This window comes from Aythya marila (assembly GCF_965140915.1).
Source record: "Aythya marila genome assembly, chromosome: Z".
NCBI lineage: Eukaryota > Metazoa > Chordata > Aves > Anseriformes > Anatidae > Aythya > Aythya marila.
In genome coordinates, this window is record NC_139080.1 from 72,445,230 (window position 1) to 72,469,730 (window position 24,501).

The 24,501-nt window shown below is 43.5% G+C and overlaps 2 protein-coding genes across 3 annotated transcripts in view; one reads left to right on the forward strand and one right to left on the reverse strand.

Moving 5' to 3' along the window:
• Positions 1–217: 217 nt before the first annotated feature.
• Positions 218–12,222, reverse strand: LOC309890236 (interferon alpha-4-like; the record flags this gene model as incomplete). The annotated part of the gene is made up of 2 exons (XM_082783921.1): positions 218–529; positions 11,653–12,222. The coding sequence occupies 2 exons, from the start codon at positions 12,220–12,222 to the stop codon at positions 218–220; spliced, it is 882 nt and encodes a 293-aa protein (XP_082640047.1).
• MOB3B (MOB kinase activator 3B) overlaps positions 5,014–24,501 on the forward strand; it is a 90,129-nt gene continuing 70,641 nt past the window's right edge. For both annotated transcript variants that reach the window (XM_082783370.1, XM_082783369.1), the window contains exons 1-2: positions 5,014–5,146; positions 7,305–7,386. The gene's annotated coding sequence lies outside the window, so the exon portion shown is untranslated. The remainder of the gene's footprint in view (positions 5,147–7,304; positions 7,387–24,501) is intronic.

Here is a 24,501-nt window from a genome sequence, read left to right on the forward strand (position 1 = left end):
AGACCTGGAGAAGAGGCAGGCAAGCAGTGACTTCAGTGCACCAAAATGTGCTCAGGCCTCTGGCACCGCACAGAGGCCGCCAAATGTTCTTGCTGATGCCATTCAGCTGCTGGAAATGAATCTTTCTGCAGGCAACTATAATTACCAGGAGGGTCAGTGGAGGGAATAGCTGTCTTTCTGAGCCACTGAACCAGAAAATAGGCTTTTGACAGGATCATCATAATCTCCAGCCAACATCAACAAAAAGGGCTTCCTGCCCTAATGAAGCTGCCGTGGGGACATCCAGTTGCTCTCTTTTCGGAGCTCTTTTGTCGTCCCTTCTTGTGTCCTGCCTCTGACCAGCACTGGGAACTGGGAGCTCTGACTGCAGGTAGGAGCCGTGGCACTGGAGCTGGTTGTGGGTGCTCTGTGGGCCACCTGTGAGAATGGCAAAGCTGGTCTTACAGGGCGTTTTTACCACTACACTCACTGCTGCTGCTTGCCACAGTAGTGAGTATGCTGGAATATCTCCAGACTGCTGAATGCCTTCCTAAATTAAATACAAATAGAGAGAGAGAAAATAAGTCAATAATATGGAAAAGCTGATCCTGTGTCCACTCAGGACACAAAAGACACTGCTTGAAATTTCCGCATCCAAACCATGTTCTTTTGCTAGGCTTATCAGTGGGAGATGTGTTTCTCGAGAAAACTGTATTAATTTATCTGACATTCTTCTCCTTCTCCCACCATAACGTGTCTCTGTGGGCCCTCCCTGTGCTCACCTGGCTGGCAGCCTCACTGTGAGGGCTGTGAAGGGAGCATGGCTTGCACAAGAGCCGGCTCCAAGCTTCACAGGGGCACAGGCAGGGTCTTGCTGTGACCAAACCTCCAGGGTTGCTCTTGCCATGCAAAGCTGGTGGCTAGGGAACAGAAATAAAACTAGGAGAGATGCTTCCTGACTGCTGGGGGCTCTGCCTGCTGTGGCTATGCCTAGGTTGGTGGATGCTCTGCATGTCAACATAACTGCTGGGGATGCAGCCATGCTAGATCTGCACCAGGTACAGGATTTTCAAGGGCAGCTGGCCCTCATTGCCCTTTGTAATTCAGGGCTAAATCGGGACTTAGTGCTTGGTGCTGCATGGAGGATGGTTGTGCTGTGAACTGTGGGCTGTAACCTATTCAGAACTTCATTGACTGGTTCTTTGTATGTGCTGACTCTTTGTTTTCAATTTCTCTACAAAATCATCTTTCTGTAGACTTGGCAGGGGAGAAAAATCCTTCTGGTGACTAAAGGGAGGAACAGTCTTTTGAAGGTGGCTGTACAGAAAGACATGGTCTGCAGATATAAAGGTTACATTGGTCACACCCTTGGTACCCTGCATAACATTAGATTTAATAGCAGAAAAAAGGACTTAGTGTTTATGTTTGTTTGTTTGTTTGTTTTAATTATTATTATTTATTTAACTTTTAAGAAATCCCCCAAACACAATATATCTGATAACAGCTTAGTTACGTGTCATTGGCCATATGCTCAGCAGGTGTAGGCTGGCACAGTTCTGTGTTTTCTGAAAAGCTCTGTAACTTACACTCAGTCACAGGGCCAGTCCTAAAGTATGCAGAATTGAGTGTTGGTAAACACAAAGACATACTTCCTTCAGAGACAGAGTTGTTGAAGTTGTAATTCCAAGGCTTTTACTTAATCATTTAGCAGCTTAACGTGTCTACAGCCCCTACAACCTACTTTACTGCAAAATCAGCAGGCGTGAACTGCCATTGATGGTGGCTGACCTAAATGAAAAAGTAAAGCAGAGTCAGCTTTGGGTATGTTACTCATCCCAAATGGGAGGCAATCAGCTGCTGTGGATAGTAACTTCTTAACTTCTTAAACAGCCCCAGCTGATTCTGCCAGTGATCATCCAGCAATGGCCTCTGTTGCGTTGGTTTAAGCTGATTCTGGACCTTGATCTAAAACTTGGTTTTAGGGGTTGATTTAGAATGGATTAAAAATTGTCTCCTAATTTAAGTTGGGTTTAACAAAGCCACAGTTGTTTCTTCCAGTCTTAAGCCAAAACCATAGTGGGCCACTTGAAAAAGGAAAGGGGATGAGGCAGGCTCTAATTTTATTTTTTTATTTTTTATTTTTTTATTTTTTTTCTCCTGATAAAGCAGGATTTATGATAGAGTTTTGGTTACATCCATGTTTCTACTCATCTACTTGTTCCCAGGTCAAATTCTAGCTGGTTTCAATAGGTTGGTTAAGGGATACAGGTCTCAAAGACAAAAAGTTCCAGCAACTTCTGTGCAAATATACATCAGTGTAGGCAAATAGATGTGCGTAAACTTAGTGATCCGCCAAGGAAGTAGCATGAGTTTAATCGTATCATGCACAAAATAACCAGAGAGAAAAGAGCCCCAGGAAAAGTGTTTTAGCTCCACTTGCAAGATCTTGGTTCTTTAAGCACATCCAAGCACCAAGAACATCTAACACCAAGCAGAACACTACCAGCACAGGCTGCTTTTGCTAGTTGATGTTGTTCACAAGTAAAGCACGTTTTGCTCCTGGGAAGCCTGCAAGTTTGTGTGTGTTTTATAAAGTGCCACCTGCCTGGTCTTGATGAGACCTTTCAGTTCTGTGCGTGTGAACTCCAAGCGAGGGGCTGTAAAATGTTCCCACCCTCTACTGGCAGGTCTACAGGCTGTCTCAGGATGCTGAGCAGCCTGTATGTGCCTACAGTGGCCATGATTAATGGGACAAAACAAACAAAAAAAACGTATACCATGTCCAGGCTGAAAGTGTAATAAAAATGTCCTTTCACTCAATACAATGCTAGCTGCACTGAAGTAGTACCATTAGATGAAAACAAGTTTTATTGTTGCTAATATGTAACTAAACCTGTCCCTCTGTTCCCTGTTCGTGACTTTCATTTTCTAAATATTGATATATTCCCATAGAAACCTTCCTGCTTCTTTCCTTTACTAGAAGGTATTGCGTTGAAAGCCATGTCTGGACCCAATCACAAGTTGCAAGAATATTTCTGCTGGTTTTGGACCTCACCTACAATGGACTTCACCTACAATGAATTTCCTGTAGGAAATGTCTCTCCATATCTGTCCCTCCTCACTTTTCAGTTTGGTAGAACATTTTTTTGTGTTTGATTTTAAAAGAAAAATAATAGTTTGCATGAGATTTACCAATAATCTCTAATATGTCTGACTGAGGGGCAATTATCTGGTATGGTCTCCTATTACTGTGACGTGAGACAAAAGAGGTTTTCTTGAGCCCACTGTTATCCTTTAATAGGTAAAATCACCTGCTGTGAAATTATACCAATGCTATGGTAGAGACAGAGGTTTTCTGGCTTTAGTAGGAGCAGAGCCTAGAATACAATTAGCCCTTCTCAGCTCATTCTTTCTTTGCAGACTAAGCATTATTTCCTCAAAGGGCATGCCATTTAAGAGAGAGGATAGGAAGAAAAATAAGGCAGAAATCAACTCTGAAAAGAATTATTATAGTAACACCGTGATCTGCGCCATCTGTGTCCTCCTCTGTTCTGCAGCCCCAGCAGTGGAAGACAAACAGCTATCCTCACACATTTGATGCTGAATTAAATTGTGTTTCATTTTGCTTGTACTGAGAATAATTAGTCTGAAGACCTGCTCATTTATTTCTTGAGCTGCGCATTTTGTATTGTAGGAAGAAGAAACAACCTTGCCTTCAGCGTCTTTGCTTAGAATAACGTGGCATATACAACTGAATCGATTCCTGTCTAAATTCTGGGGGAGCAAACTGATTGATGGGGCTCATGGTCGTGGTCACTGGCTTCTCTGCCAGCAGCACAAACCTTGGTTGTTAAAGTGTGGCTGTGGGGTCATCATGTTCCAGTGGACAACGTGACTGCTCGTAAGGGAGATGCTCACGTCTTCCTGCTTGGAAAGCCACCTGTCCTCCACGTGCCCTTGAGCACTTCATCTCTTTCACTTCTTGCTCTGGCTGGAGTACACTAACACCTCCAGTGATTTGTGATGATTAGAAAGGAGCAAGGGTGTCAGGGACTGAGGTTCGGGAGAAGAATCGTGTCTGTAGTTTGTCCTTTTGGGGCCACAGTTTGTCACCAAAAATAATTTCTGCCTTGGCAAAGCTGGTGGTTACTTGATATGCTTTAATGATTCTCAGAAAGGAGAATCCTGTACAAGGAGAGACACTGTCTATCCTTGTTTGAGTGTATATAGTAGCCTAACCTGCTGCATTTCTAAAACATCCTTCTCCATAGGGTTTAGCAGGATCCAAGTTTTAAACTTTGTGGGTATTGGTACAATGGGAAGACTATAGCTTGTGCAGGTGGTTCAGTTATTTTTAACAGGTTACTTGCTTGAAAATAGTTTTACTCGGTCTTCTCCATTAGCCAAAGTTGTTTGGGTTTTTACCTGGCTTGTCAAAAAGTCTTTCCAAATATTTTAGGAACTTCTGAGTAGAGCATTTTCTTTTCGATTCTCTTCTTTTTAGGAATCTAATCCCACGAACTTTTTTGTACACTTATTTTACTGTCTTCGGTTTCCTATGTGGCAACATGAGATAACAGTGATGAGAGTGCCAAACCAGGCTGAGGTGCCGTTTTATTTTGGGTTGGGGGCCTTGCAAAAGTGTGTTTAGCTGTACAATGGGACCAGCAGAGTCCCACAGACTCCACGGACCAGACAACCCCAAAACGACGGTAGGCACACCGTGATTTACCACATCCTGCTACCTCGAGGGAAGAGGGGCTCGTGTCATGTCCCGGACTCTGCGCTGCCCTGGGCACACTTTACACCCCCCTGCGCCGCACACTGACCCCTTCAGGGCTACGACGAGCCCCGGGGGGAGGTTTTGGGGCCCTCCCTGCCTAATGACTGACCCAATTCCCCCGGGAAGAGGCGAGGTCCCCGCGGGAGGCGGACGGTGCCGCGGGGCTCCCCTCAGGGCTCCCCTCAGGGCAGCGCCGCCATTTCGGCGACCGCGCGGCCGCCCCGCAGCCCGACAGGGGGCGGCCGAGCCGAGCCGAGCCGAGCCGTGCCGGGGCCGAGCCGTGCCGAGCCCAGCCGGGCTTGAGGGGCCGGGGGAGCCGCCTCCTCGCCTCCACCTCGGCTGTGCGGCGGGGCAGGCACCCGGGCGGGCGGCGGAGAGGCGGAGGTAAGGCAGGGGCGGCGGCGGGTGGGTGCCGGGCTGGGGGACGAACTTCCCTCGGCGGCGGCAGCGGGCGCCCCCCTTCCTTCCCCCCCCCCCCCCCCCCGGCCCGATTTCCCCTGTTTTTAGCCCAAGTGGAGGTGCCCCCCCAAAACACACACTCCCTCTGCGGGACCCCAGCTTCCCCTTCTCCTCCGGGCCGGGTTTGGCTGCGAGCTCCGTGCGTGCCCGCTGGGTTTTGGGGGGTGCTGTGCTCGGCAGCCCCGGCACCCCGCAGGTAGGTGCTGCGGGGTTTGCTCGGCGAGGTGCTGGTCCCGCAGACCTGCTGCCTGGGCTTGGCGGGGTGTCTGGGTGTCTCGGCCACCCTGCTGGCAACCCAGGCAGGTTTGGAAAACCCCCAGCCTGGCGTCGCCCTCCCGACCCTCTCACCCGCACCGCCGAGGGAGAGGTGAGAGCAGAGGCATGTGGACGGGCGCAGCGCCGCAGGCTGGGGGCTCACCCGCTCACCTCTGTTTCTCTTTTCTTTTTTTTTTTTTTTTTTGGCTAACGCCCCGGTGGCTGCGCTTGGCTTCACGCTAGGGACGAGGTTGGTGAGTTGAGCAGCCGTGCTGCGGACCCGCGTGGTTGAGGGACAGGCTCGGCGTGCCCGGCTTTGTGCTTGGTTTGCTCCTCGAGAAGTGGTTTGTGATCAAAACTTCCTCGCGCACTGGAGGGAGGCGGATTTTGAGATCTCCGCGCACGTCTTTGCATCGTCACGGTGTGACAACCTGACAGCTGGTGTCCCAGAGGCTTACCCAAGAGGCTTGTTGCGGAGAACTGAGGAATTGCTGGTGCAAGGACCAGCAAACCCTAGAGGTACCCGCTGCTGGCTGAAGAGCTGCAGCTCAAGCATGGAGAGGTCCTGGTTGGTGGGGCTCCTGGGGAGTCCTGCTTGCAGCTGGTCCTGCAAACCGTCTGCCTGTCTTCTGGCAAGAGCACTGCCAGATGGCATCCAAAGATGTAGAAGCCTTCTTGCTCCAACCTGGTGGTCAGATCAGCCTGTTCTGAGGCTGGTTGTGGGCAGCACTCATAAACAAAATGTTCCAAATGATGCTGGGGTGTGTCCTGAACCAAGTCGGAGCAAGAACTGGTTGCCTCTTTGATTATCGGAGGCATAAATGGTGGCTGAGGATCCTTCCCGCCCCTGCTCAGATTGCAGTAATTTCTCATACAGACAACGGGGTTGTTTTTATTCCTCAAGCCATTTAATTGCATTTTTACTGTCCTGGTTTCAGCTAGGACAGAGAGATAATTTGCACAGGTATAATTCATCTATAACAAGGGGTGCTGTCACTGCTTGTAAAGAGAGGAACGGAAGGAGAAAATCTTATGGACGTTCTTGAACTGAGGAGTTCACAGTCCGGGTGCTCTTCAGGACGTAGGCGGAGAACCTGTTGCCCTCTCTCCCACCATAGTCAAGCAACTTATCCTAAGTTTCCTATTCATCTGCATACTCTCCTGAGTGGACCAACCTTTGTTTCCTTCTCCTCTCTGGGGAGGAGGGAGGTAAAAGTGTTCCTGGCATGAAAGAGGAAGAGACTGTGCTTTTTGTAGCAGAGACAGTGTGCAGATCTCAGAGCAGGCAGGACAGAAAGAAGAGGAACACAAGGTATGCAGGGTGCAGTCAACCAACACTGGCTTCCAGAAAGTGCTAAAGAGTAAAAAGTGGGGGATGCAGAAGAGTATGGTGTTGTTTGGCACCAGGCAGCTAGGAATTAGGATTTAATAATGTTTGCTACAGTGTTGTTGTAGTAGCCCCTGCTGCTTAGAACAGATTACTGAGCAATGTGAAACTTGGGACTGGACCAAATCACTTCAGCTCCTTTGCTGATACTTTGTCACAATAAATGTTTCTTTATCAGCTGCCAGCAAGCTACTCAGCATCATTCAAGATCCCAGAGGAAGGTACTTGTGTTCTGGAACAGAAACTAAGAAAAGTAGAAAGGGCTGAGTACCCTGGAAATGTGGATCTCAGAGTAATTTGGAGTACTAATTGTTTAGAAATGTTACAGGAAAACCATGTGGTATAATTCTTTGTTCAATATTTAATCTTTACCGTGAGTCAGGTAAACTGAGTTCTCAGAATACAGAAAAAAACAACGTTATTTTCATTTTTCTGTTTTAGGAAATCATTGATGTTTCAGAGGTACCTTGGACAGACATGAGTTTGTGAGCCTCCTCTGAGCAGTGGACTTAGGCCTGTGCAGGTAAGACGGGTACAGGAAGCTGAGATGAGTAGGATGTAACTGGCATCTTAATGCTAGCTGGTGTACATTTAAACTTACTTCTGGGGAAATTTGCAGCATACTACTGCAGTACGTTTATTTGGTGATGGGTAATCAGCATATTAATAGGAAAGAAAAGGTCAAATGGTCACAAAGGAACGACAGGAATGTCTGAAGGTCTAAGAGTAAATATTTCAGAGAGAGACTGAGAGGCTGTCATTTAAGGGATTTCAGATCACACAATAACAGAGGAAAAGGTTTTTCTCCCTGTGGTACTTAAGAAGTCTTGCTGCCACATTTCACTTTCTCATTTCTGCTGAGCTGAGGAAAAGATTCAATAAATGTTAGAGCAGGACCAGAGAGTGGGATTTAAAAAGTTGGGGATGGGAGAAGGATATTAAATAGGGTCATTCTGGCTTGTAAACTGTAACTTTAGTTTGATATTCCTCAGAAAAGATAAAGAGTGACTTAGCCTAATCAAACATCTTCATGGGAACATGCTTCTTATGAGCAGGGGACCCTCCAGTCTAACCCTCCAGTCTAACCATTAGAGATCTTCCAAGATCACTTTGCTCTAAAAAATGTGTTCAGATCTGATTTAAAATATTTGCCTCTTTTGCTGTTGAGGGCATTTTCTTGCTGCGCCACTACAATCAGAAAAAATGCATTTTCTGGTTTTGTTTCAAGGTTGACCATATGGTCGAGCTACTATAAGAGACAGGTGTTTAACGCAGAAGGTCTGTGGCAAATTCCTTGGCCAGTAATGTGCAGTATATCCAGGTACTTGGTAGTAGATTGCCCCTTAGGACTTAAAGCCGAGCCTTTCCTCAGTCTACTGAGGTTGGTTGGTTTTTGATTTTTCTTTTTGTAACTTTAACTTGTTTTGTAACTTGTAATTTATTACCATTTGGGAGTACAAAAAAAAAAAAAAAAAAAAAAGAAACATATCTTAATTAAGCAGCTTTGATGTTTTAAAAGAAATGCAGGCAGACAGATGAATGCAGTCTGTAAATCAGGGACTGGAATGAGTGCTCAACAGACGCGTAAAAAAGCTGGGGGAGGCTTGACACAGCCCATGACCAAATATCACTCTGTGTCTGAAACCAAAGAAACATGGCTGAGAGCTATAAGAAATGAAGTCCTGATTTATTTCTCACTCTTCAGTCATACAAAACTTACTCCACCTATAAATCTTGGGAAAACTGCAATTTGTCTTCTCCATCAGACAGCTGTCTATATTTCAGAGTGACCCAAGCATTCATTAACCAGTACTGCATGGCACAAAAGTTAGTAGTCAACATTTCAGATAGTGCTTCTCTGCAAAATACACAATCATACCATTTTTTTTTCTTTTACTGAAGAAAATATTCAAGAAATGGTCCAGTTCCTGGATCTGGAAACATAGTTAGGTTTTTCCTTAAAAGAAATTTTAAGTGACTTTAAATCTCTCTATGGATTCTGACAGTCTTACAGAATCCTAGAATGGTTTGGGTTGGAACGGACCTTAAAGATCACCCAATTCCAACCCCTCAGTGGTTTTAACGCCATTTTTGCTTTCACAATTAAATGCCTTTGTTTGTCCTGTTCTGGAGTGGCACTGACAGTGATAATAGAGTGCTCGATAAAGGAAGGCATTGAAGTGGTGTGTATCTATAGTGGTATCAAAACCCACAACTTAAGAAAATTTGAACAAAACAGATATATTTTTGATTCTTTGAGTCTTCAGTTACAGTAATTGTAGAAGTTACATGTAACAACAGAACTCTAGGGTTTTTCTTAGTAAAGTGTGGTACTTCATTTCTAAATGATCCTTTAAAGGAAAAGATAGAGATTCAAAGCTCTTTGACTTGAAATAATCATTACACAGCCTGAGATTAACTATGGTCTTCTCTTTCCACAAGAATGGAAAGTTGCGTATGTGTCCTCATTGAGGGTTAGTACTGAATTGCAAACAGGAAATGTGAAAATGGTGTTGGCTATAAGCTATAATAGTTACTTTTTTCTTCTAAGATAGAATTGACTTTAACTTGTAAAAGCGAAGATGTTTGCAGAAAGCTGGCATGGATACTTCTTCAACACCTGTTCCCTACAATTAACAGGCACTAATGAGTTAAGGTTACTTGGATACTGCGAACTATCACCTAATAAGTATGTGTCTTAACAATCTCATTGTTCATCCTTTTCAAAATAAAACTGCATCTTGAAATGTCAGTCACAACTGATAATAAAGCACACACGAGTTAATAGGCATATCTGGTTAAAATTAATGAAAGCTCTTCCCCAGAAGGGCAGATAAAGGAGGCTAATGTTTCTGCATTGGCCAGGGATGAGCTTTTGTTCATGGGCTCTCATTACCTGCACAAAATATCCTTTAATCCCTTAAAAAATTAAAGGAATCTAATAGGATGTGTAAGGTTGTGTCATGTCATATCTGCTGTACCCTGTGCTGACTCTTGGCCTTTCTGAGGCTGAAATCCAAGTGCAGATTTGAGTAGCATCATCTTGTATTATGCGCAGGGAAAACTCAAGTTCATGGGCTGCAATTCATCAAGTTACTTAGTTGGTTATCCAAAATTGGGCTATATGAATTGCCTACAGTAACCATATATTAAATGCAAAAATTGAGAAAAATTTGGAATGGAATGCTTGATGGCAACAAAAAAACTTCAAGCATCTGTGGTCCCAATTTAGTTGCAAAGTACTTGAATTAGCAAAAGAGAGATTCCACTTTAGAGATTGATTAACGAGCTCATTGCGAATATTCCTAATTAAGCTCCCTATACAACCGGTGAAAGAACTGACCTTTTACATTGGTGATTGAGAGCAGACACATGTGGGAGTCTGAAATCCATTCCCTTTTTCCTATTTCTCTCAAACAGGAGTGCACAAGAGTGATGGGTGTGGGCCTGACCACCTTAGTTCTATGTCTGATTTACACAAATAAAATTAGGCAGTTGTAGCTACTCTCTTAGTTTCCCCCCACAGGTTTTTTTTTTTTTTTTTTTTTTTTTTTTTTTTTTTTGAGTGAGAATGGATTTCAACATACGTCTTTCATTTAAATAAGGGAAAGATACTGGTTGACAGTTGCTGTCCAGCCCCTCACGTCTCAGGCAAAATGTTGAGATTCAGGTAATAGCAGCAGCATATTGAACTCTTCGTCTTTAGAATTTTCCCTCTTTTTCGTTCTCATATAGCCACAGATGTATTTTTTAGCTCTTGCATTCTGATTGAACATGTTCCATTATGGTGAACATACTTTGGGAATCAGATATTCTTAGAAATCTGAAGTGGGAAAAATCCATGTCGAGAAGTGTTGTCATAGGTAGGGAATGGCATGGAGGCCCAAGGCTTTCAAGGTCTTTTGGGAAGCAGTTAAACCGATGAAGACAGATGTTGATTTAAACCACGGCCTGGCTCTGCCTGTACAGAGAAAGCAAAGATGGTAGGGGAGTGGAATAAATTTTAGATCTATGTCCGTATTGTAAGTATTTTCAGATTAATCTTGTCTGGTTATGAACTGAAAGCTGATAGAAGAGAGAGATGTTGTCGATAATAATTTCAACCAACTTATTGTAAAAAGCCATGCTGTAGTTATTAAATATGCTGCAGAGGAAGATGGGTTCTGTGTCTCGTAGGGATGTGTCTATTTGCAAGATAAGGATCAAGGCTGGAAATGGACTTCTTGATCTTGGGAGCTCTAAGCACCATTATTTTTTACTTCTGAGTTTAAGGAGCTTTGTTGTTATATTCTGACATTAATATGTCAGACAGATGAGTCATGCTATATTCTCTTCTGTTTTGTAAGTTAAAATCTTTGTAGCATACAGGACTCCAGGAAGGTCTGTCTGTCTTATGCATCTCTGCACCTTGGACCTCTTTCTGCATAGGAGAAGTAACTAGAGAAGTAAAATCAATGCAGCGTCTAAATGCAAGAGTTTCAGATTGTAATGCAACTGGCATATTCTGTGGGAAGACCACAAAATATTTTTCAGTGCAGAGAGAGAATACATAGAGGCACTATCCACACCTTTTTCAAAAAGGTCATCTTCAACAGAAGGTGGTGATACCAATCACCCCAACATCCATACCAACATTCACTGAAGTACTCTACTTGCTTAACTTAGACCACTGAGTGCTTTTTGTAAACAAGTACCAATTTGAGAAATGTTTGGACTGAGGAATTTAAAGCCTACCAAAATGGGAAAATTACCAGATTCCCACAAAGAAGCCAAGTATAAAAGATTTTACCTCTTTCTGATGTGTGGTTTTCATAAGGCTGTCAAAAATTATAAGGCATGATATCAGTTCCATTTGCACGGCTTCCCAGGAACAGCGGCTGTATTGCTTATCTTTTAGGAAGTTGAAGATTCTTTGGAAGTACTTCTTCACACTGAGACCTGTGCTTTTTAGGATCCATGTCTGAAAGCTGTTTCTTGGTTTTGGTATCTCTTCTAGCACGCATGTCTCCAGTTCTTCAATTTGATGATGAATTCCATTTTGGAATTTCTCAATAGTGCTTGTACTCCAAGCACCTTTGGGAAGGTTTCTGCTGAATAGCTGGAAGGTCTGCTGGAGGAACTCGTAGATAACCACTGTGACATTCTTCTTTGTGACCTTCGTAATCAACACGGGAAACCTGAAATCAGTTTTTTCGTTGAGACACGGCTGAGAAAAATATCCACCCATTTTGCGCAGAAAGTTCATGTTCTGGTAGTTTGCTTCGATTCCTTGGAAAAGGCAAACGGGGTGTGAGATTTTGGAGCACAAGGCCAAGGCAATGCAAAGTTGCAGCAAGCTCCTCTGAACCAAGATGGTCATGCTGACAAAGTGGTCAGCATTACTTGCCGTTGTGCAGATCTGTAAGCCTGCAGTTTCTCGGTCGTCTTTTCTGTGTTCACATGCGGCTTTTTCGTGACTCTGAATTTATTTCCCCTGTGTGACATGTTGGGTATTACTCATTTTGTAGGAATTGTGTTTCTGTCAACTGTGATTCTGGCCAAGTTTTGCTGTTGCTTTCAGTTGCAAAGGCTTGCTCATTTCTACTCTAACTTCATTTCATTAAAAGAAGAGTAAGTGAATCAGTATGGTTAGTCAGTGGACATGGGCAGATCAGCATCTGATAATGGCATTTAGTCTTCTTATTCTTACTAGAATTGCTTTATGCTGAGAAATTTTATTTTTATGGTTAAGTTGGAAAACAGTCTGAAAAAGGATCGCATCCCTAGCTAACAGTTATGTGCCCTAAGCAAGATGTAATTTTGTCGATTTAAAAACAGATGTGTTTTTTTTTTTTTGTAGGACAAATTGTTTTGTTTGGGGAGTGGCTTAAATTTTATTAGCAAAAGAACCCTGTTGTTGCCACAACAGCATCGACTCACTAGGGCATTTGTTGCTATCACAATGTTGGCAAAAAGAAGTGTGTACAACTCCTAGGGCAGATGCCTTTTTCCCCAGTATCTCTGATCATCTGCTGCTCAGAAGAGCTTTCTTCTACTTTACCACCAGGTGAACGAGCCTAGATTTTGACTAAATCCGTAATTTAGTCAAAATTTTGGACACCGTAAACTAAATTTTTGACACCATCAAGTGTTCTTTTAGGTAAAGAAGAGGAGTTCTTTATCATGCAGAGAAGGCAGCTTCTGTTCTGAAGCCTCCTCCTGTGAAGATAAGCTCTCAGGGAGACTGAAATTTCCCTGTGCTGGTAGCAAAATGCCCTGTTTTTGGGACCATCCTAGCCAGAATAACGCTGGAATGGGTCTCCCAGCGTCAGGCCACTGCAATTCCAGTGCAGTTCTGTGGGTGTCGAGGCTGTGGGCCAGCTGGTAGCAGGGCTACCTGAGGCTGTGCTAACCGAAGTGCCCCAGCAGCCTCATCCTGCTGTGGTGGCAGTTCAGAGACCAACCTACGTAAGTGGAGCACTGCGGGTTGGCAGGGGAGGGCTCGCTTGGTGTGTCAGCTCCTGAACATGCACCAGGGAGGTGCCATGAAGCCAGCGGTCAGCCCGCTTAGCTGGCTCCTGTGATTGCAGTATGGGAGCTCAACGGAGATTGAGTGGGACGACTGGGTTGGGTATTAAGATGAGCAGAAGTTACAGGGCATTTTAGCCGGCGGATTTTCCTCTCTTGTGGGAATCTCTGAGGATTGCTAAATCTGTATGTGAACTGACCTGATCTGGTCGCTGAGGCATACAGTTTGCAAAGCCGGGGGATGTGCCCTCATCTAATTCAGCCTGCTTAATTGCAGGGATATTTCAAAGAGGATATGGAAAATGGCGAAGTGCAAGAATGTTTGGTGTGAGCAGCAAAGGAACTCCTGGATGCTCTTGAGATTATAAAATATTTTCCTAAAATTAATGCTTGGGAGGATCTGTTACAGTGTGACAGACTGAAAGATTGCTATGGATGAGCAGTTTCTTTAGCAAGCTCCATGATGACTTTAGCAGGTATACTACCTACTGATGTGGTAGTGCTCCTGTGGTTATTTTCCTTGTTTTGCTACTGCTTATGGTGATGCTGTAGTAATAATTGTGGTGTTGTCATAAACTATTAAGAGTAGGAGATCTTCAGAGAAGTTATGAATGAAGCTGTGGTAAGTATGGTTTTGTGATTGAAAGACTGGACACAGAAGAAGGATATGGCAGGTATAATGCATGGATATGCCACAGAAACCCATCAGTGAGACATTCAATTGCTTTATCTTTCCACTGTTCTTATTTTTTTAAAGGAAGGGTTATTTCATTTCTCTAGCTCTATGCTGTATCTGTATAGTTGAGCACAGACATATGGCTTCTAGTATGTAAGGGATCTAAACTTAATTGGAGGCATTGCGTTTGTCGTATATCTTTACATTTTCTTGAAGTCTGTGCACATATCAAAATGATTTAAGCTAACCTGTAATTACCATGTAGTGTTTTGACGATCAAAACATCTAACTGAAGTTAATCGTCATAAAAGATTACTGAAGCTTGTGCTGGAGGAATAACCGTACGTTCTGAAACTGCATCTGTCACAAAAGACTGCAGGACACCGTCACAACACACACACAAGTCACAACTCACAGTCTAAATCAGTAGCAAATATTACTCTGCTTTGACTTTTTTTTATGTTGACACAAAGTGAGAGCTAAAACAAGGCAGTGGAGCATGTCTTTTTCAATTGAAGTTAAAGTGTCAGAGGATTCTGGCTTGATTGACTTGACTGAGCAGAACAAAAGTAAGTAGTGGACTGAAACAGACCTTGATGCATGGCTGGAAGTGTGTAGTGAGAGATTAGTTAAGTGTGTTGAAGTGCGTTTATTCAAGGTGGCATATGGGAATAAAACAAGTTGGATCCGGGTCTAGGTACAGCTGGAGTAATCGCATTTAGGAGAGACCTCCATTTAGTAACACGGGAGGGACCAGGGTCTGGCCCAAACACTTCACCATCAGGAACGCAGTTTTAATGTGGCCATGGTTTTGGTGGCTCAATTCAGAATTATGTGCCAATTCATTTCACCTTCACACTGGCTCAAGCTTTGTAGAGAAAATCTCAGACCTACACAAAACTTCAATTTGGCATATATATGCATTGCTCTCTTGCATTAAGTGGAACAACATTGGCATAAATCAAAAGCAACACAGAAAAACAAATTAGTGTTGCGAGGCAGAAATGGATCTGATCCATTGTTAAATGGAGTTTTTTGTTTGTTTATTTGTTTTTGGTTTTGTATTCTGTTTACACACTGGAGTGAATAATCACATCCCCATTCATCCTTTGTCTTCCTTGCATTGTGATTTCATAGATGATCCATGACCTATACGGCTGTTGTGAAAAACATCACATTTTCAGTGGGAGATTGAGCAATAATTAAAAGTCTTTTAGGTGTCATAGGAGTAACCGAAGAAACTTCCTTTTTTCCCAGAAGAATAAGCAAGGAAAAAACCATCTACAGTCACTTCCAGATGAGTTGATTGTAGGTGGTGAAGGACTGAGATGTGTTCACTGTGGATGAATATTTTGGCCTTGGTTAGAGATCACTGGCATGTTGGCTTGGTGCTTCTTATCTAGGCACAAGTGAAGATGGCTGCTCTCTGGGGAAGTTACATTGTCTCTACACAATGTTTTGTGCAACTGCCTTTCTTGGAGGACATCTGTTTACCCACAGGAAGATTGCCATCTGAATTAAAACTCTCCTCTCCTCAAAAATCAGAGAGGAAGAGAAACACTGCAAACCATACACTCTGAGACCAGTCTCATCACACAGGCCATTTCTGAATGTGTTGTTGGCTGTTACTGCAGACATACAAATACTTTCCCCATGGAAATGAGAAAAATGATTTGAATGAACAAAGCAGGAGCTATGAATCTGTGTTTTTGTTTCAGTGCTCCAGGTTTTCTGAAACTTCGCATTACATTCTTTCCTCCCAAGCACTCATCTGGAGTTTGGTCAAAGGAACTAGAGTCCGTGGAAGAACTGTATTTTCTAGAAATACAGAAAGAAAAAATGTTTTTGTTGTTTTAAAAAAGAAGTTTAATTCCATTATAGATTTTGTATGTTTGTAAGAAGTAGGAGCAGGGTGTCTGGTGGCTGTACTCACACAAGCTCAGCTGTCCTTCAGCAATGGCTAAAAAACTTTATTTGTACTGTAGATCCTATTTTGTGCCCTAGGAGCTGAGGATGTGAAAGTTTTGTGGCTCAAGTAGGAGCTGAAAACAAAATTCAGAAGTTAAAGCTGAAGCAACAGGTCCAGTGCAAATGTCTAGGAGTCAAGTGAATCAAACTGAGATCCCCATCTGAATTCACCTAGATGATGCCTGCATTCAAATTGCCATTTAGTTTTCCTGTATTTTAAATGTATCTTTACAAGGTAAACATACCTAGCTACTACATGCCTTGGGATTTTGTCAGGCTTTATCCAGGCTTTGTGTCAAGGTTGTCTGGTGGGTGTGTCATGTGTAATGCTGGGAAAAATGGGGGAAATAAGTGGCCAAGAGCAAGTCTGTTTTGAATCCAGGTGACGCTGTAAGTCCTTAGAGAGAGGCTACATGAATTTCTGGATTATCCTTGTTTCATTCAATACTGGCCTGTGTGCTTGCTGAAGAAGTGGTGATAACCTAACTCTGTTAGGTTATATGCCAAAAGCTTGCCAGCGTCAGAGCACAGAGGCAGTGTCAGGGAGAGTCCACGTAACACTTGTGTGGGCTGCCCCAGGCCCATCACGGGAGCCATCAGCCCAGCAAGGCCCATCCTAAGGGCAGGTGGGAACCCAAATTAAGGACTGTGAGGAAGGGCTGCCTCCAAGCTGCCCCAGCAGAGCCTCAGCCCTGTGGGCTGGTAGAAGAACCCGTCAAGAAGGACCAGAGCTGGAGCACCTTACAGACTGCGGCCTGGAGGTATGGGACACGTTATGGGATGCAGGAGCTGAGCATTTCAGGATTGCACGGGACTTACCAAGGGGTGTTCAGTGAGCATGTGTGTGTGCATGGGTACTGTGTACGTGTTTGTGTGTGTGTGTTCCTTGCAGCAGGTTGGACCTGGAGGCACGCAGCTCTGGCAGCCTTGCCTCTATGGGGCTGCCAGATTCTGCCCACCCTAACAAATTATGGTAATTTTCTCTCAGCTGGGGACCAGCAATTCCAATAGGAAATCCACAGTCTCATCTAAATGCTTATGAAATACCCACCTCACCCTGTATTTACCTTACTGAAGGCTGTACAAGTGAAGGAACACCTGCAGGGATCAGTCTTTACTGGAGAATCTGCCATGGAGAAGGTAAAAGGGCCACATATACCCTGCTGGGAAAACAGAGGTGGAATACCTTACAGAGACTGTTCTTCCAAGGGAATTTCCATCTGGCTGCTCTGTCAAATTCTTCGTGTTAGATTTCTGTGACTTAGCTGTTCTCATCTGCTTGCAATCAGTTGTAATAAACAGTTAGCATAACATTATTATTCATCCATCTTGGCAGCCAGTAAAATAACATGAAAAAAGCATCTCCACAAGGATGCCAGATACAACGTTCCTAATGCTTTCTCACTTGCCATAATCACCACTAGTCTTTAAAGTTGTTCAGTCATGTGTTAATATGTTCCTGTAGCAGATGAGAAACCAAGAGGCTAGACAGTTTTCCAGGAGACAGACTCACTTCTTTTTCCCATTTCTTTCTTTCTTTCTGGGAAGACTGCAAACATTTCTATATATCTTGTCTCAGATGTGAAAAACCCTCAGACCTGAATCACCAAATCCAATAAATGTGATAAGGAAAGCTCCACCCAGCCAACTTATTTACCCCCAGCTGCAGCGGAAATGTTTCATGCTTCATATGTTTTTAGAGATCTTTGTCAGTCAAATTACTTTTGGGAATAATCATCTAACAGGGCACAGGCGATGTAGAGCTGAGAGTGAAGTTTTACGACACACAGCCAAACTGATCTGATAGTTAGCGTATACCCAGAGATGTAGTCGGGTCTCTCTCTATCTCCTGTTTGGCCTTAGGACTGTTTCAGCCCAGGAAATTAATCTGACAGACAAGTCAATCCTCTTCTCTCTCCCTGAGGAAAAAAATAATGAGAAAAAAAAAAAAAAAAACAAAACAAAACAACTTTGTATCTTCAAGAGGCTAATTAGAGCAGAGCTGGTGCTGACACGTAGGGAAGACTAGCATGGCTGCTAGCATGGGGGCAGGATGTACTTTCATCAGGTCACTGAGATGGTAAGTTTAGGTTTATTTATTTTAGGTTATTTATTTCTCATGGTAGGGTCTCCAGTGTTTGGAGTGATGCTGGCAATTTGGATCGGGTCTCTTTGCCTTCAAACTTCTTTAAAAGGAGATGTGACACTGAGGCACCACAAGGCTGAAAAGCTGGTATTCTGAATTGAGGAGCCTGGGCTGGGTAGAAAGCAACCTGAAGCATTTGTGTCATCTTTTCTCATCGTGACATCCACAAATCCCATTTTCTGGGACAGGGAAGCCTTAGCTATATTGCAGAGTGTCTTAGTTCCTCGTGTCACGCGGTTGGGTCTGAAACTGGCTGCAGAATGTAGGACAGCTCCGAGCCATTTTAAATCAAAGCAGCTGAAGTGAAGAAACTAACCAAATTTAACCTAAAGTTTTTGACTGTGAAATGTTTGCTACTGTCCTCTCTGTTACAGAGTTGATGCCAGTAAAAATCAGTGTTGCATGTTAGCCTGTGTGAGCATTAGAGGCCACAAACATGCATTAATATCATTAGCATGTATCTGGAATTGAGCATTGCTGTCAATTGTAGTTGCGGTGGAGTTTTTGTGAACAAACATGATGCGAGGGTTAAGACAGAGAGTACTGATGTTGACTTGAGTGGACAACAGAAGTAATAACCAGGCCCATTCCTGTTTTTTTTTTTTTTTTTTTTTTTTTTTATTATTATTATTATTAACCATGCACAGCAAATGTCAGTTTGTCAAGTTAGCTTTGTTTGCCACAAAGTGGTCGTATCAGGAAAATGGCCATTACCGGCAGCTCCAACAGCCTGTCTCGCTAGGGATCTCGGCTAAAGGACTGTGGTAAATGGCCATGAGGGTGCTGGTCTCTCACCGTGGTTGTTTGTGCTTGCAAAGATTTCTGCAGCAGGACAGATGCCAGGGGCAGCTTGCATTGCTCCATGTAAATACATCCGCGTCTGCCGTGTACACAGGAGTGTTTGGGGTCCATCCGTTCTCACAACACGTGCCACATCAGAAGTAGTTCAGACCTCCCGTTTGAAATCCCACAGTAAATCCAGCGGCATTCAGTCAATTTGCTGTGTAGTTTGTTTTTTTTTTTCACTGCAGAGTGAAGAGCTATTGGTAGTTTGTGTTTTGCGACTTGGGGTTTTGTCAAAGTCCATCTGTGAAAGAGCTGTGTGGGTTTCCTAAGTCTTTTATCAGCCTTTGCTTATTAGGAGGTTGTTTGGACAACACGAGAGGAGATTGCTGCTGGAATTAGTGACTAGGGCGTGTGCTTTTTAACACGGTGCAGTTAGTAAGTCGTCTAGGCTTCTGTCACCAGTGCATGTTCTGAAATTGCTCTGCACACCACGGGCAACCGAGCAGGCGAGCACATGACAGATCAATGTTTTAGATGGCATCCAAGCACAGGACTTGTTGATGTGCCAAAACTGCACACCAGTTCACTGTAAAGCTTGTTTTGAAGGATACAGGAGTGACAGCTCTAAAACCCCTGACAGAATACAGAGTAATAGTTGGCCAGGTTTTTGTCTGGACACCTGTATGTTAAGCCAGCAGAGGAACTGTGGCAAACGTCCACGACAGGCATTGACTAAACAGCCACCCCATCACTCCAGAGGCCTTGCTTTCATTGTAATCTTCTTGCTGTCTAAAAAAGGATCATAAAAATAGTATTCAATAATATAACGTCTTTGCACAGAACCTGTGAAAAAAGGGTGCGAAGTCCTTTTACAATAACAATTCATTAGAGAGCTGCTGCAGCTGCTCATGAAGATACTTGTGTGAGGAACAGCTTGAAATACCGATACTCTACAAGGATTATTGGCTAAGAGGAAGCAACAAGACCCTTCCTAGAAGGCCTGAAAATAAGCCCTTACGACACACGTAAGAGTAAATTATGGAAGATAAATGTGTTATGCTAGTGACTTAGCAGTCACCTTTTGTGAACCATGATTCAGATCTGGATTAGCTGTCTGGACACGTGTCAGCACTGCTGTTGGGATGGATGTTGAGCACTGCAAGCAGGACGCAGCTCTGGGCACAAAACCCAAACATTATTTGTAACTGTGATGTTAGCAGGTTCATGGACAGGTTGATGATTTTTGGGAAAGAATAAAACTGGGCCCAGTGAACAAGATCCCTTGTAGTTCAGTGCTCCTGTTGACTAAAACTAACAATGGCCTGGAGACCCTGACGTGTGCACATCATCCTAAAACTTCTTCCCTAACAACTTCCTAAATGCCTCTGGTGCTTTTGTAGGGATCTACAGCAGAGTCTTAGTGTGATGAGAGGAGAATTCGAGCTGATAACAGGATTTTATTGTCAGATTTAAAACACATACCTACTGTGTACAACATACATGTATTTAGGAGGCTAAAAGGTTTTTATTTTGAGAATCACCTTGTGCTGCTGCTAATGCAGCAGGTTTTATCTGCCATGCAACATCCTTGTACCAAGAAGGTGAAGCAACTGAAGTTCCTCCTGCAGGTCCCAATCCACAAGGTGGTACCAGGAGAACCCTTGAGATGTGCCGCTGCTTTTGGCAGCTTTATGTTGGTTTTGATTACCTCTGATGCTATGACACGTTAGCATAAAAAGGTAGAAATGTTCTATATGAAAAACTTGTTCAGCAGTTAGACCTTTTTTATACTGTGTTAGTTTAAGGATATGGAAAGAGAATTACTTTCATCCAGCAGATAGAATTGAGAAAGCAGCAGACAGGCTTTCTGGTGCAGAAAAGGAGTCTGCACACACTCCTTGCTTGCGGTGCCATTGCTTAAAATGTAAAAACAATTCTGATTGTCCTGCATTTTTGAACTCAGACAGGAACTTCTGGGTCTGGAGACCTCTATTTGACATTCAGTTCTTGTCTACAACTGTGCAGTTAGTGTGGCACCCATCTTTCTGTTCATAAGCCAGGAAGTAGGAGAAGAGGTGAAATTTATTATGAATTTATTATGAATTTATTAAGTCTGTGAAATAGACATTTTGACCTTTTTAATACCTGTCTGAGCTCAGAGCAGTCTTCAGTTTAATCTAGTACTTTAAGCAGCACTCTTCAAGACTGCTGAAATGTTTTCCTAACAGGAAGGCAGTAGGATCTTATTTTAGGCTGGGCTGATCCTGGACAGCACAACAGAGCTACAGTTTGCACTGCAGGTAGGTCATTTGCTTGCATACCATTTGTGTGGCTCTGGATTTCCCCCGAGGTCTTTTTCAGTAACTCTCTGGAGCAAAATTGCATTTGGAAGACCCATTTTTAAAAGACAATTCCCACTTAGATGGTTCCTTCCATCCAGTGATTATAGGCAAGAAGGGACAGCTCAGTGCCTGTGTTGTTTGAGAGAGATGAGGGGAGAGAGCAGAGTTTGCATTCACCTCTCCTTTCCTTTAGTCACTGCTTCCTCCCCTTTACTGTCAGAAAGATGCCTTTCTTTTTCACCAGCATTTTGGTTCCAGGCAACCAGGACAGCACTAGGCTGGACTGACCAGTTTGGGCACTGCACCTGGTTAAAAGTCCCTCACTTGTAAGCAGAGCTGTCCACTCCCTGTCTCAGAGGAAAGCAAGGACTTGCAGGACCTCTGGTTGCAACACGTTTTATGTCTACAACCTTCTGTGTCTTGGTGAGGTTGTGAAGGGAAGTAACTTTGGGTAACCTGCATCAAATCCTTTTGGTGCTAAAAGGGGTAAGATTTTCCTCCCATTCTTTTGTATTTTTTAAAAATTAGAATATTTTACTAAGTGGAAGGAAAGTGCTGTTCTGGCTTTTATTTTATTTCATTTTATTTATTTTTTCTATCCAACTTATCCCCTTGTTTTGGGCTACCTGTACTTTGTAGATGTGTCATTTCAGCGGCAAAGAGTTTCATTAACTTGGTGAGGGCTTTTGTTGTCCTTCTATAGCTTATGCAGGAGGTTAATTTAAAGTGCTCCACAGGAAGGGTGTTGACAGCAGTGGTTGCCTGGCAAAAAAATAGTAATTATATGATGTACCTATCCTCTCCCAGCATTGGGTAAGAAGGGAGGGGAACTCCCAGCTGAGCGCTCAGCACTGAGCTCCTTCACTCTGGATGGAATTTGGGCGGAAGAATTAATTGAGATTTTGCATCTATGTAAAGAGAGTTGGGATGGGATATACACTTAGGCCTTTGGATATTGAACAGAAGAGATCAATGGTAAGCAGTTTTGAAGGAATTTGGTTTCTTGTAATGAACATCTTTGTATGTAATACATATCCTTATAAGTTACATCTCTATAAGAAACAACTTGTGATGTTTATAATGGAGTCTTGGACAAGATAATTTCCTGAACTAAAATATTTTCCCCTCAAATTTGTTGTGGTTGTCAGCCCCAGTTACGTTTATTAGTAATTGGAGACCTGATTTCTTCTTTCAATGGGGTAACGATAATTTGGCTTGGAGGAGGTGCATTTCACAGAATCACAGAGTGTTAAGGGATTGGAAGGGACCTTGAAAGATCACCTGGTCCAATCCCCCTGCCGGAGCAGGAACACCTAGGTCAGGTCACACAGGAACGCGTCCAGGTGGGTTTTGAATGTCTGCAGAGAAGGAGACTCCACAACCCCCGTAGGCAGCCTGTTCCAGTGCTCTGTCACCCTCACTGTAAAAAAAAAAGTTTTGTCTCATATTTAAGCAGAACCTCCCATGTTACAGCTTGCGCCCATTTTCATTTATCAGATGTTTGGAAAATACAACAAATGCTTATTCCTCCACTTCTGAGTAGTGCAGCCTGCCTGGCAAGGCAGAACAGCTGCAAAATGCCTGGGGGCCGTGTGTCCTTCGTGCAGGGGTCTGCACACCTTTCAGGGACATCTGAATACTGGTAGCAGAGCTGCTGAGACTGGATCTTAAGGAACTGGAGTCAAGCTATCAAAATAGTATAAAGAGTGCCTAGATTGGTGGCACTGTCAATAATATATTGACTGTACATAATCCTAGTCTGTGTTCCACATTTTACTATGGAATTGGGTTTTATGGCATAGAACTGGTGTCTCAGACCCTGCTTCTGGGAGAGGTCTGAATTTAGACACATAGTGGGCAATTTGTCGTAAGTCAGAGAGCAAAGAGTACTCCCAGGGGCTTCCAGGTAGAGTTCTGCCTTAACTACCACAACTAGTCTTAACAGCTAAATTTTCACACACCCCCTAAATAAAATTAGTCCTCTGAGGATCAAGTCATTTGGCCATTTCTTAGCACTTCTACGAACCACCTGAAAGTATTTCTATTGAAAACAAAGTCTCTGCATCACCTTACCAGACCTGTCAGAGCTGTTGAGATGGATCCCTTCAGTTTCCTGATCCAAAAAAAATCTAGTTCCGGAAAACTGTTCAGTGTGTTAAGAGTCCAAATGTACACACAAATTGGAGAATTGCCTACATAAGTTCAAACACAGAGACCTTTACACTGCGTGCCCTCGGTGAATGAGTAACTGCTGTGTTGTCTGTTAGTCACAGATCGATGGAGAGAGCTGCTGTGCTGGAAGGAGGCGCAGGTAAGGGAGGGAAGATGCTGGTCCCTGTAGCCTCGGAGCCAGACTTTTGCATTTTCTCTCATCTCTAAGGTTTATACCCTTTATACCGTTTGTCTTTATGATCCTCAGAAATCTGTATTTTCAGACAATGATTTAGAGACTTAATGATTGAGGGGACTTAATGCCTTAAGTCCCCTCAATACAAAATCCTGCTATTTCTTCAGAGGGGGGGGGGTACAGTTTCCAGGGCTAATGAACAAGACAGTGAAAGAGAGGTGGCTATCAACCAAATAAATGAAGGAGTAGAGGACACACAGGAGACAAAGGTGAACCCATGAAGTAAATCAAATTCATTCTCTAATCTTTGATCTGCCCCAGGAGGCCTTATGAGTCGTGCCCATACTTTCCCAAAAACCTGAGATGGCATATTCTCTCACTTCTACTGTTTCCTGCTCTGCCTGCAGGTTGAAAATGCTGTTTAATAACTATGACCCATGACAATTCTAGTTTAAAAACACTGAGACTGTAAACAAAGTGCAATTTCCTAGCAGGTCAGAGGCAAAACTTCCTGAGGGGTAAGAAGATGACAACTTTGCACTACCTTTTCTGTCATCTTACGAGTCCAGACTTATTTCATTTCCAGTGCGAATCCATTAGATCCAAAGGACTCCATTGTCCAGTGGAAATTGTTTTTTCTTTAAGCAGATTCAAACTGAGTTAAGTAGAAGCTTAAAAGCAGTTTAAGAAAGCAGCCAAAGTCTGCTTCAGGAATGTATTTGGAGTCTACCTTATGAACAGATGGCAGCCCTCTGAATGAGGCAACTGTGGGTTTGTACTTTGGCCTGCTGTTGGCCTGCAGTGTGACCTTGGGCAGATGACTTACTCACATGGTTCTTGCTTTCATCTGCTGCTCTCTAAATGCT